The 14,455-nt window shown below is 33.8% G+C and overlaps 1 protein-coding gene across 1 annotated transcript in view; it reads right to left on the bottom strand.

Annotated features, from left to right (window-relative positions):
* LOC105831307 (monocarboxylate transporter 10) overlaps positions 1 to 14,455 on the bottom strand; it is a 325,574-nt gene that overhangs the window by 297,568 nt on the left and 13,551 nt on the right. The window contains exon 2 of the mRNA XM_036291331.1: positions 149 to 726. Coding sequence (XP_036147224.1) covers positions 149 to 668 — 520 coding nt within the window. The 5' untranslated portion in view covers positions 669 to 726. The remainder of the gene's footprint in view (positions 1 to 148; positions 727 to 14,455) is intronic.

Raw genomic sequence — 14,455 nt, 5'->3', positions numbered from 1 at the left:
TCAGTGTTTAAGCATTTTACATAATTATTCAAATGGTCAAAACGAAATTATTTTCAAATCCATATCTAAAATCCCTGACTAACTTTTTCAACATTTCAATAAAATTGTTTTCGTTTAGAGTAACGTCGCGCAGCGGAGAATTTCTCACCTGCTTTAGAGGAAACTTCCGTCTCACCGGCCTCAGTCAGTCGCTTTTGCAGTTCCGGATAGATGAGAGAGTACGTGTTGATGATGCTGAAGAGTACACCGTTGATCGTGAAACTGCCAATCATAATCATCCAGGCCCTGAGACCACCGTCGGGCGGTCCGGCGACCATACTCGCCGGCTCGCTCACACGGTCTTTATCATCGAAATCTCCCTTTTGGCACATCGCGTTTCCATCCATCTGCGCCATCGTTTTTTCTACTCTCGGCATTCTCCTTAGCTTTCCGATCGGCGCGTCGATTGTTACTGTCACACTCTCTGTTAGAAAAGAATTACCCTCACTCGAATCGTCGAGATCGACGTCGTCGACTTGATGGCGCCGGGCATCGACGTCGTCGCGTCTCAACGTGCCAATTGGATCACCCGCAACTACCGCGATGCGATTGATCATTTGAATCGACCCAGTAGTGAAATCACTAAAGCCGCCACCGTCCTCATCGCCAACCTCCTCACCGATCGCCATCGTTATCGACAATTATTCTGATCAATTATTGGCTCTGCCCGTCAGAGATATCTGTGAACTTTCGATAAAAAAACGTTTTATTAAGAGCTTTTACAAGTTGAATTGAAGTGCACGATTAGATAGCTTTTATTAAGAAAATGCGAGATCTTCCATCATACGTCAATACATAATTTATTTGGGTAATCGAGAATCCTTTTTCAATTAAAAAATATCTTTGTATTAATCTTTTTATTCTTTAATATCGTGCGTTTTTAAAATCGAGTTGAATATATTAAAAGCATATTCTTTAAATTTTGTAAAATAAAAATATATGTACTTAAGACTAAATAGAACTCCTACATTAAAAAAAATTTTTGTTAAAATAAAATTTTATTTCTTTAAATGCATTTCTTATAAATTAAAAAAATATTTGTTAGATTTAAGAACATTTATACGTTCAAAGTTATATAATTAATATATAATATAAAGTGACCTTTTAATTTCAATTTTTAACAGGGATGGTAAAGTTACTTTTTAAAAGCAACTAATTCTCGTTACCGTCCTTTTTTCTAAAAAGTTACCGTTACTCTTTACCAATTTTCGAAAATAATTCATTACCGTTATCGTTACTCAAAAGTACGCTCGTCATCACAATTTCCGTTACTTTTTAATTTTAAATATAAGTTTCTTATCTCGAGAAATGCTCGCGCTTATTATAAAAATCGAACTGTTCATGTAATGATCGATCTTACCTACCATGATTTTTTAATTGTTTGTTCTTAAAAACATTTAGATTAAACTAAATTAAAACAAAATTATGCAATATTTAATAAAATAACTCAAGAAAATTAATTACTTGAAAACCAGATACTTTACTATTTAATACTGCTTTTGAGGTGAATAGCACTTTACATACGTTACTTCATTTTACTTAATACAGATAAAAATGTAACATATATTATGGGTATTGTGTAGGAGAGTTTAAGGCCAAATTATCGATAATGTCAAGCAAAATGATACTAAATCACAAACTCAGAAACAACAGATTCAACGTGTCTGTTAAAAGCTTATGTTTTCCTAAAAAAGAGCAATAATCTTATATGTCAAAAAATCATACATTTTTCAAGAGTTTTGTTATTCACATAAAACATAGTAGAATGGAAACCCAAATAATATAAAACTGAATGTAGCAGATAAAAATCGGGAAAAATTACTTTTAGAACTAATAATCCTCAGGAATTCTTTTGAAGATAAACCAGAATACATGATAATTTTTTTAAAAACCCAACAGATGCATAACTCTGCAGTAATAAAAGTGTAGACCATGGAAAAGATTTAACTAACCCATAAGTGTAAAAAGTATAAACGGAAGATAACAAGTTTAGATCGATAAAAAGGCGATCGCTAAGAAAACAGTTAGACAAAACCATGAAAAGGTAAAGACATCATTTGAGAAGAGAGAATTTTAGTTGGTTTCTTTGGGTATGGTTCGTCTCTAACAGCAGATACTGTCTAAACGAAAAGTCCAATGTCGGTCCCTAGAAGAATTAATGCATTTTAATTAACACAGGATCAGAACCTTTAATAATGTAATCAACAATATGATGTAATTCAAATACAAAATATACTTAAATAAAAACTATAGGGGAAAGCGAGACAAAACGGGGATCGTAACATTTAATGTCAATTTGTGTATTCAAAATGCATGAGTTTTTTCGGAAACACTGCGTTTACGTTTACAGTGACTCGTAACACATTTACAAAAATTTAGAACGTTTCAAATTGTGAACGGAAACTATGTGAAATATCCATTTTCCAAAAAGTTACATTTTCCCTATTTTGCCCCAGGGGTGGGGCACAATGGGGACCGACTTATATTAGCAATAAACGTCAATTTATTTGAAATATTCAACTCGTTACAGAGGCACAAAAGCCCGCAATAAAAAAATAATTTAAAAAAATAAACTTTTATTTCACTCAGCCACTAGCTAATTTGTTCTAAGTCGAAGGTCGACTCCGAGCTCTCTTGGCAGCAAATGGACCCTGGGTTGGAGATCGACCTCGACTTTTCTTGGGAGCCGATAGACCCTGGGTTGGAGGTCGACCTCGACCTTTTTTGGAAAGGTCGAGAAGCTCCCGAGAAGCTCTCTGTTTTGCCCCACGCCGTTTTGCCTCCATTGCATATTTTTAAGTTACGATCTGTTTTGCAATTGCAAATTAACATTTCGCAACAAGTAATAGCAATATCAAAGTTTTAAGGGGCATACTTTTGAATAACAAAACCATTTTTGGTATGAACATAGGGTTTTTAATACTTACTGGCACTTCAAAATGCGAAAAAATTACATTAAGGCTTCTAAAAAAGGACCACATATCACTGTTAGGCCATAGAATATCGAAACGAGTTGAGACGTATAAAATTATCCCGGAGATCTTTCTGACAAAGTTTAAGCTATTGCCACCAGATGGCACTTTGTTGTTAAAAAATTATTCCCAACTCACCATTTTGCCCCGCTCCCCGTTTCACCCCGCCTTCCCCTACATTATTTATGTAGAAATTCTAATATTTGTATAGGTATCTTGCAGAATATTTACTATAGGCACATAAGTATCTGAATTTCAATTTATTTTCTTAAGTTATTTTATTAAATATTGCATGATCTTGTTTCAATTTAGTTTAATCTAAATGCTTTTGAGAGCAAACAATTATAAAAATCAAGATCGACCCTTACAGGAACAATTGCATGCGTATATGTGAAATTACTTAAAACATCTTCGATTTTCATAATAAGCTCAAGCACTCTGTTATGCCGCTCCGTGCACGTTGGGGGTCCGTTTTCCGCCCGGGGCCTTCGCACCGCTGCGCGCTGGTCTTTTATTGTTGAAGGCACTTTGTTTGCTCGAAAAAGTGTTCCCAGGGACTGGGGTTTAAATGAGGCACTCACGATTTAGATATTATGTACACTTTATTCCACTAAGTCACTTTACGCGACAGATTACTTTTACGATTAACAATTACGCGACCGCAGTACTAGACAGATCGATTTTAACTAAGCCTATCTTGTCTTCGATCGCTTCCCTTTTATCCCAGCTTTCTGGATTAGCGAGCATCCTTGCCGATCAACGTCCCTGATACTCGGCAAGACTGCTGCGTCTGAATTCTGCTTATCCTATTCTAATTAGGTCCGTGTGCTTATTTTTAATTGTCACGTTCAGCGTTGCACGATTTTATAATTATTTTGTTACATATTACAGTTCGCCGAATACTTATCCGCGGCCCACATTATTCAGTTACGAGGTCGGATTAAGTAACATCTCTTTGATATAATAATTGTAAAAATATAATACATATTCATTATCCTTTCATATAATAGTGGAGTGTCCTTAAACTTTGACTGCGGAAAAATTTAATACAGTGTAAACTCAACGGGAATTTCTTTTTCAATATATCCAAAATATTTTAAAAAATTGTTTACTTTTTTAAAGTAGTAAATAAATGCAAAATTGAGGTTTTTGGCAAATAACTTTTTAATTAAACTTTTTTTTATTAATACCGGCAATCGAAACAGCAAAAAATTTCACATAAAAATGTTCATCAAGTTATTTTTCAAAACTATAATTAAAAGAGCTAGTATTTTTTTAAAGTCCTCCCATTTTGTTAGTGACCTAGAGTAGCGGCAAGTGCCAAGCGCCCGCGTGAGTCCGCGCTTGGCACAAATAGGCCCCTAGTATCCGTCTAACTAAAAAAATATTTTTTAAAACGATTGATTCTAATAAAACATTCTTCAAACTAGAAGTTTAATGTAATTTTAATGCAAAATTAATATTTTGAATATTAGTAATTAAAACATAATATTTTATTATATAAAATTCTCCACTTGATTTCACTTGCCATTTTTACAAATTCATTCAAATTACTTTAAAACTATAAGATATTATTTTGTTATATGATACTTTATGAGCTCAGTAAGTTAAAAAAAAATTACAAAAATTTATTTTACAAAATACAAGATTTCAAAGCTCTTAATTTAAAAAAATTGTGTTTTTTTTTTTATAAATTCTTCATTTTTTCTTGGAATATATATTGAAGATTAAGATAAATCATAAAATACTTCTATAGGTATGCTTTTTAAAGCTTAGAATGTGTACTTTATTATGGTACTATAATATCCTCCTTTTCTAAAAAAGACATGTTATTTATTTATCGAATGTATCGAAGTCACCTCGAAAGTCTCGAAGAATTGTTGCCTTTAATCCGCGATGCTGATTGGTTCTTTCGCTGATCATTGAGCCGCATGCTTCGTAGTGTTTGACAGTTGTGTTTGACAGTTGTGTTTTCAAGTCAAAATTGGTTATATCAAAAGTGTATAAGTAATAAAATAAGTAATAAAGAGATATATTAAGTAATAATATAATATAGGGAATAACAATAATATCTTTAAAATTTTATAATCTTTTAGAAAAAAAGAAGAAGGAAAGCAAATAGATTGGTAGGAGAAAGAGAGAGATTCGACTTTTGTAAAAAGAAAAAGCAGAAAAGGAAACAGAAGGAGAAACAGCGACTTTTATAGAAAGAAGTAGAGAGAGAGAGAGAGAGAGAGAGAGAGAGAGAGAGAGAGAGAGAGAGAGAGAGAGAGAGAGAGAGAGAGAATGTGTGTGTGTGTGTAAGAAAGAAGAAAAAGAAGAGTGTTAGAGCATTAACAGTAAATATTATTGTATTCAGTACCCACAAAACATTAGAATATACGTAGTATATACAATGTATATACATCCATGTATATTACATATACTATGTATATACTTCCGTGATGCACTGTATATAGATGGGATATACATAGAATGTGCAAATGTTACCGTTATGATGTACATTGAAGATCTTCTGTATGTACACATGTATATGAAATGTATATTATTTACATATTCTGTGTATATACCTATAAAACATTTGGGTATATGTCATGTACATACATTATATATACATCAATGTACACACTTTTCTACTACAATGTACATATAGAGGATATGACATAGAATATATAAATATTATCGGAATGAGATTCATTAACGTATTTCCCACAAAACAGTTTATTTTTTATTGTATATACTATGTATATGGTTTTTTAATACACCGTACATCCACTGGATATGAAATGTATATGCAAACGTTACAAGAAAAATATCCATTGCACATCGGAAGTATATACACATGTACATGATTCGTATACTGCATGTATATACATCATGTACGTCCATTTATCATTTATTGCACATGCATAATATGTACATAGAATATACATGATACAAATTTGTGGGAGATTGTTGCGTGCGATACCGTATTTAAGGCACGGTAATTAATAAAAATGAGATATGAGATCTGATTTTGGAGTTGCAAGTGACCTCCTTATATATGCAAGAGAGCATCACTTGACTCCGGAGAAAGGACTAAGTTGCATCACCTAGCGGTGATTGCGAAAATTACTCCCTGCGCGTGGGCGTGCAAGTTCACGTTATAGAGGAAAAACATCTTGCATATAAAATGTACATACATTTAACATTGTGCGCTGTATATACATACTAAGTACATTAATGGATATACACATTATATACCATTTGTATATACAGCGTACAATGTTAAATGTATATACATCTCATATACATGATTCAAATATACATTATGGTATATAATATGTATATTCATTAATGTATTTGAAATGTATATACAGCGTACAATGTTACATGTATATACATCTCAATGCATGATTCAAATATAGATTATGATATATAATATGTATATCCATTAATGTATTTGGAATGTATATACAGCGTACAATATTAAATGTATATACATCTCATATACATGATTCGAATATACATTATAGTATATAATATGTATATCCATTAATGCATATTCAAATCATGTATGTAATATGTATATACATTTAACATTGTACGCTGTATATACATTTCAAATACATTAATGGATATACATATTATATACCATAATGTATATTCGAATCATGTATATAATATGTATATACATTTAACATTATACGCTGTATATACATACCAAATACATTAATGGATATACACATTACATACCATAATGTATATTCAATTCATGTATATGAGATGTATATACATTTAACATACAAGATATTTTTTTCACATTATGGAGAAAAAATGCATATACATAGAATGTCCGATGTTATGTGGGTATTTTATGTAGTTAGTAGCTCGCAATTACATATGTTATTGGCTTTTTTTTCTGTGTGTGTGTGTGTGTGTGTGTGTGTGTGTGTATTTGTGTGTGTGTGTGCGCGCGCGCGCGTGTGTGTGTGTGTGTATTTGTGTGTGTGTGTATTTGTGTGTGCGCGCGCGTGTGTGTGTGTGTGTGTAAAATTATATAAATTTATAAATAATTACATAAAAGCGCTCTCTCTCTCTCTCTCTCTCTCTCTCTCTCTCTCTCTCTATATATATATATATATATATATATATATATATATATATATATATATATATATATTCGAGCCTGTAAAAACTGCAAAAATTTATGCACAAAAATATGCAATTTTTTGTGCAGTAATTTTTGCATAATTTTTTCTTACGGCAAGCTTCTAATAATTAAGCGTAAATGCGTGCTTTATTTTAATAATGAATTTATCATTTATTTGGACTGGATCCCCTTTCGTTAAAATCCACCTATATTTTTTTATAGGATTTAGATTAGGATAATAATACTTAGGTTTAGATTAGGATAATAATAAATTAATTGATTTTCTTATTTTAAGCTACGCAAAAATGCGTGCTTTATAAAATTTAATACAAGGATATAGGGAGAGGGTGAAACCCTCCCTTTGCACTCCGCCCACGAGTTTCCTGTACCACATAGGTTTGCGACTTTAAGTAAAACAGAGATATCATGTATCGTATTTATGAAACTTTTTTGTTAATAACTTTTTAACGAATCACGAGCGGCAGCTAAAATTTCTTTAACATTACTCAGGAGTGTAACTTTGATAACATATGTCCAGGTCAAGATTATCGGAGCTGAGTCTCCTTTTGTAAAGGTTTACCAAAACTTTATTTAAAAAAAATAATATGTTTAATAAAATATTTATAAAAAATATAATAATACATTTAATCAAGAATTATTTATATTTAATGCATTTTAAGTATAAAATATTCTTGAATAAAGGCACTTTTGCATTTTATTAAAAATACATTTTTTATATGTATTGATCCACGAAACATTCGCCAGACGTCTATCAAGGCTCCATGAAGCCCTCACCAACGATTCACACAACGTCCAATAGGCATCCTTGACGACGCCCAATGAAGGTCCAATGGACGTACGCAATGCGGAACTGTGGATTTCCAACGACTCTGTATTGGATGTTCAATGGACGTCCACTGGAAGTTCCAGACTTCCATGTCAGACGTTCAATGGACGTCCATTGCAGGTTTCGTTTCTATGTGGGTATTCATAATTAAGATATTGGCTGGTTTACGCTCATACAAAAATGTAATTGAAAAAGAATAATAATGTAAAGCAGACAAATAAATATTTTATTATAACTAAATGTTTTATTATAAATATTTTTTCAACAAACTTAATGCTGCTAAACCGAATACACACGCACAAAGGAGGGGGAAAAATAAATATAGTGACAATTAATATATATATTCGGAGAGTTAGCAGCGTTTTTTAAAAAACTATTTATTTATAATAAAACATTTAGTTATAATAAAATATTTATTTGTCTGCTTTATATTATTATTATTTTTAATTATACTCTTGTATGGACGCAAAGCAACCAATATCTTAATTATAAATACTGGCCAAAGAATACTAATAGAGTAGACGTTTTAGTTCATAGAAATATCCATTATTATAAGTGGCGCAAAACGTTTTGCGCAAAATATCATTATTTTTGTAGAGAAAGCTAATGTGTATTACTTAGGTTTCAAAGCATCATCTTAAATTTTTGTGATATATGTCATATATATGTATCATTTTGATTGAATTTGATGAACAGTATTATCTTGGATTCATTTAATACATAAATAAATGTAATTTTTTCAACCATAAAAGTATACAGGGAGTCCCAGAACATACTGGTCACTGTTCGTAAAAAGGTAAATGGGATCGAGATGAACATAAAAGTCCAATATTGTTATGAGTTTGGTCTGCTAATAATCGAAATATAAATTTTTTAAATTATGCAAATGAGAGCGCGCCTTGCGCGCCAAAGGAAAGGCTCGAACCGCTCGAGCCATAGCACGGCCTACTGTCTCAAGCATTGGCTGCCGGCGGCGGCGGCGGGGGGAAGAAGGAGAAGCGTGGCGTCGTCGCCGTTCCCACGTCTCGCCGCGCCTAAGCTCGCGTCGATGGCTGCTACGCACACTCCCGATTACATGACAAGATTATGAATTATTAATAAAAATAGGACAAATTTAAATCGTAATAAACTTCTGTAAATAAGAAAGTCGAAAGAGAGAAAGCGATGGAAACGTATGGAACCTGCAAATAATATAATATTTGCCGCATCAAATTCTCTCATCGTTTTTTATAGAATATTAAATTAACGAAGATTTATCACGATTGATTCTTTATACATTTTCCTTTCGTAACCATCTTATTAGAAAATTACGAAATGCACGAAATACTATCCCTAATATGCACTCTGTAAAATAACACGATAGAAAAATATTCACGTTTGATCTAACGACTTCAGGATAAATTATTCGATGCGACTTCTACGGTAATTATAGGTAATTAGAGATCAATGTTATGTCAAGTATCGTTAGTATGGTTAACTAGAAAGAATTTTCTCTTGTATATGATAGAGAACTTCGAGTTTCTTCTATCGTTAATACATTATAAGTCACTGAAAATCTGTCGTAATTAATAATGCAATTAAAGGTAGAAGAAACTGTAAGCTTTCTATGGTTATAAAAGAAAATCCTTCGTTGTGTTAACAATACATAATATTGAACATAAATTTTTAAGCATAATTATCGTAGCATCGCGCCTAAGCTATCGTGAAACGGGTTATATCAAGAAGGAATATTTTTCTGTGTTATTACAAAGAGTGTAACATACTATGGATAAGTATTTCGCACATTTTAGTATGACACCTCTCTCTCTCTCTCTCTCTCTCTCTCTCTCTCTCTCTCTCTCTCTCTCTCTCTCTCTCTCTCTCTCTCTCTCTCTCTCTCTCTCTCTCTCTCTCTCTCTCTCTCTCTCTCTCTCTCTCTCTGTCCTATCGATTTATCTTGTAGTAAACAATTTACTGCTTCCTGCTGCTTGCGGGTATTTTGTTGCAGGTATTTGCAAGTGCCTTTGTTGCTTGCCATCTTGTAGTAATAGCATTGCGTGGAATTTCTAACATTGCCTCTATATCTTGATGACAAGTTTTCTCTTAGAATCTAACCTGTCATTTGGAGCTGATTCAGATCTGTCGACGGCTGGGTCTACGCACGCGTTTGCCTTGGCTATGTTTCTATGAGAGCGGAATGTTTTCGATCTTCTGTTATTTCCGGCGCTGGTGTCCATTCCACTAAACCGAACGTATCAACAGCGGCATTGTTTACTATTACCCGTATTATATACATCTGTGGCTCTATACCGTACGGCATTAACTAATACATATGAATCAGAGATGCTTTAATAAGGTCACATGAAAGTGTGCGTTATATGCCAGAAGGCTTTTCATCCCGGCTGTGCAAAAGCCCATATTATTACTAAATCGGCCAGTGACTGCTGCAAAGTAAACCTAAAATTCAAGTGACATGCCACTCACACACAAGGATAGTACGTGCCTACAGCTTGCCTATTCAGCGGCCGGCTCCGCGGCGGCTGCTGGCGGCAGCTCCGAATCTTTGACTCATTTAAATCAGACAACGAATGAGCTTCTCGTTCGGTTGATTAAGCAGATAAAGCAGTCTAACGATAAGATTTCTTCCTTTATTGCCAATCAACTTCAGACAAATAAAAAAATTAATGAAAAGCTTAGTCAACTGAGTTAAATAGCCGAAGCGGTCGAACAAAATCATCATCGCATTTCGGATCTGAGGGGAATTGTACTGCTCTAGCTCGTGAAGTGCAATCCATAAAAGTGGCTCTTCCCGACTCTAGTTCCAGTTCCCTTTCCCACTCGCTTATGATAATAGCATTGTCTTTGGAATAAAGACAGAAACAAATTAATCATTTCTGGAGTTCCGTCCTCAATGTCCATTGCATTGCCTCAACTTGTTAACAAGCTCTTCCGATTCCTTGAGATTTCCGAGTTATCTTCTCACATATTGGAAGTTAAGGCTATTCCAAAAAAGCCTCCAACTACGGCTATTCGTGAGCTTCCAACAGCAGAATCCAAGGCTCGACTTCTTTTATTGTTACTCTTACGTCGAGTGCTGTACGGGACATAGTTCTGGCCAAGATTCGAGGGAAATAAGGAATAAAGCTGAGAGGCGTATGCGAATCCGATTCAAAGCGCAACTTGTATGTTAACGAATTCTTACCGATTGATGTGTATAACCTCCTTCGACTCACGAAGGCTGCTGCTGCAGAAAAGTCTTACAAATATGTTTGGTACAAACGTGGTTCTATTAAAGTGAGAAGAGAAAACGGGCACCCTTCTATGTCAATTGAATCCAAGGAGGATCTTGCAAAATTGACGTGACTACACTCTGAATCCTCTGTCAAATCGTCAGATCAATCAGTTACCCTATCCGTTACGCCTTCCCTTTCCTATTTTAAAATTGCGCAATTTAATGCTCAGTCCTTGCTAGCTCATTTTGTTCAAGTTAAACTGTTTCTACGAGAAAATTTTTTTCATATTATTTCTATTGCTGAAACGTGGCTTCACTCACTCATTGCTGACCTTGGTTAATATCAAAAACTATTACTTAATTCGTAACAATCGCGAGGGAAAGCGGGGTGGAGGTGTGGCGTGTTATATTCATAACTCTCTCCAAGCAAAGTTCTTCACTCTTCACCCAATTGTTTTTCTAATTCACCTGAATACTTATTATATATTCGCTAACTCCACACCTCTTCTCTTTGCGTCCCTATATCGAAGGCCTTCCGATTACTTTCTTCACGACTTTATTACTGCCTTTGATTCGTTTTCTCATGCTTATGAAAATATTATTATTTCTATTTGCGTTCCATCCAAAATGTGGAGAGAGTTGGGGAATCTAGGGCTTGTTAAAGCGAATCCTTTATCTCCCCTCAATTTCTTTTCACTTGATAAGCTGAATTCTTTTTGTTTTTATTTCCTCTCAGAGTGTCCCTATTCCTGCTGATCAGTTTTTTAAGTCCTTTAACATTGTGATTCCTCAAAGCCAATCTTTTTCTTTTTTACCTATCACATCTGCTGATATCTTCAAGACTGTACATTCCTTATCTTCTCTCTCTCTTGCTTCAAGATCGGATAATATCTTTGCTTTTTGTATTGCTAAAGCTTGCCCGCAGATCATCAATCACTTAACCACCTTATTCAATATGTCTATTGAGCGTTCTTTTTTCCCGACGGCTTGGAAACGGGCATACATCCGTCCACTATCCAAGATTCACCCTCCTCGCTCACACTCTGATACGCGACCCATTGCGAATCTTCCTGAGTTGTCTAAAATACTGGAAAAGATTATTCACAAGCAAATAGTTCAATTTCTTGATGAAAATAGTTTACTTGACCTTATGCAATCCGCGTAGGAAGGGTTTTAGCACACAGTCAGCCTTAATTAAGATCATAAACGATATCAGGCAAGGTATGGATAAAGTTTCCTGACTATTCTTGTATTATTCGATTTCAGTAAGGCTTTTGACACTATCTCTCATTTGCATCTCCTTGAAAAACTTAAGCAACTGGGCTTTTCTGAATCAGTGCTCCGATGGTTATACTCATATCTTTCACATCGTTTCCAGGCTGTAGTTAATAATCAAGGTTGTCATTCTGAGTGGCTTGGTACGTGTTCGGCTGTCCCTCAAGGATCTGTGCTGAGTCCTCTTCTCTTCTCCTTATACATAAATGATATCGGTAGGTGTCTTACTCATTCTCAACACATAGTATTCGCGGATGACACTCAAATCTATATGAAATGTGCTCTCTACAATCTCCGTCAAGGATTGTCCATGATCAACGAGGATGTTTTAGCTATCTCGAGGTTTGCAGCAGCAAATTTCTTGACACTTAATATTGCAAAATCAAAAATTTTAATTCTTGGTAGCTCGGAACAGATTCGTTCTATTGATTACACAAGCACACAAAAAAAAGTAGTTAGTCCGGCGGACTAGACTACCCTTACGGAAAAAACACTAAAAATAACACTTGAAGAATACTCAAGTTGAGTATAATTTGGGACAAGGGGTAAACACTCAATTCAGTGTAAACACTCAACTTAAGTGTTCGCTCTTTAATTTACTTTTAATTAGAGTGTTATTACTCTCAACTTGAATGTTTGCTATCTAATTGAGTGTTAATTTCAATGTTAATCTTAAATTTAAGAATAACACTGAATTAACACTCAATTAGATGGCAAACATCCAAATTGAAAGTAATACTCAAATTAATACTCAGAGCTAGCTGAACACTTTATAGTTGAATGTTTATTTTAGATATTCGTTTTATGTCCATTTCTACCAATGCAGATTAATTTTAATCTCAGTTGAACTTGCTTTTCTTGTTTTTGTTTTTATTTAACATTTTCTAATCCAATGTTTGAGAGTGCACACTCAATATTAAGTGTATACCTTCAACCAATAGATGTTGAGTGTACATCCCCAACGTTTCAGTGTTCACACTTTATGTTGGAAGTATACACTCATTTATTGAGTGTCATATCCATATGTTAAGAGTATATTTTCAAATATTCAGTATTTAAATCCAAACTTTGGTATGAACACTCAATCATTGGGTGTACACACTCAATATTCGAATATAAACACTAAATCTTTAGTGTAAATACTCAAGATTTGAGCGTATACACTTAAATTTCGGAGTAAACTCCCAAAATCGAGTATTAACACTCAATTTTGAGTGTAAACTCTCAAAATTAGAGTGTTTTTTTCCGTAAGGGTACATAGTCATTAAAAATTGTCTCAAAAAATTGTTTCAAAATATTATTCGTGTAATATAAATAAAAATATATTTTTATATAAATTTTTATTTAAAAAATTCATGCACATGTAAATAAAATAGCCAACACTAATTTAAAATAAATTGTTTAAATGTAATCACCTAAAAAAAGGAACACCGATTGCAATCAAAGCTGGATTTCTAATTTGATAATATTTTATTTATAAATTATATGTTGGAAAATAATAATAAATTAGAAGTGTAGGGAATATAAAATATTCGGGAATATAATTTATTACAGAAATACGAGATGTGAGTTTTTCGGACGGCTATAGATACGATTGACTTGATCTGAGACGCTCTGCTTGCAATTTTATGATCGAATACATTTAGTCTTAAGCGTAAACATTAACTGGTTAAATGGCAATACCGTTACGTCCCTGAATTTCACGGAGTGGGAGTGAAACCAAGCAATAGGAGATAACCCCGCGTTAGCGGACCAGAGCCCCGAACAGTCCGCTAACGCGGAGTTTCACTGTATTTAACAGATATTGAGATAGTTGAAAGTGTCATAAATTGCCAAAAATCTTCTGATATGGGAAAGGAAAATGAAAATGACGAAGAAAATAATGTTCAAACGTTACAGAAACTATCTCATATACAAGCTTACCAATATCTTGAAGCTATTAAAAATTGGTGCCAAGAACAAGATGAATGCGAAGATGC

This window comes from Monomorium pharaonis, chromosome 8 (genome assembly GCF_013373865.1).
Source record: "Monomorium pharaonis isolate MP-MQ-018 chromosome 8, ASM1337386v2, whole genome shotgun sequence".
Lineage (NCBI taxonomy): Eukaryota > Metazoa > Arthropoda > Insecta > Hymenoptera > Formicidae > Monomorium > Monomorium pharaonis.
Note: the sequence above shows the minus strand (reverse complement) of the source record. Positions and strands in the feature narration are given on the sequence as shown.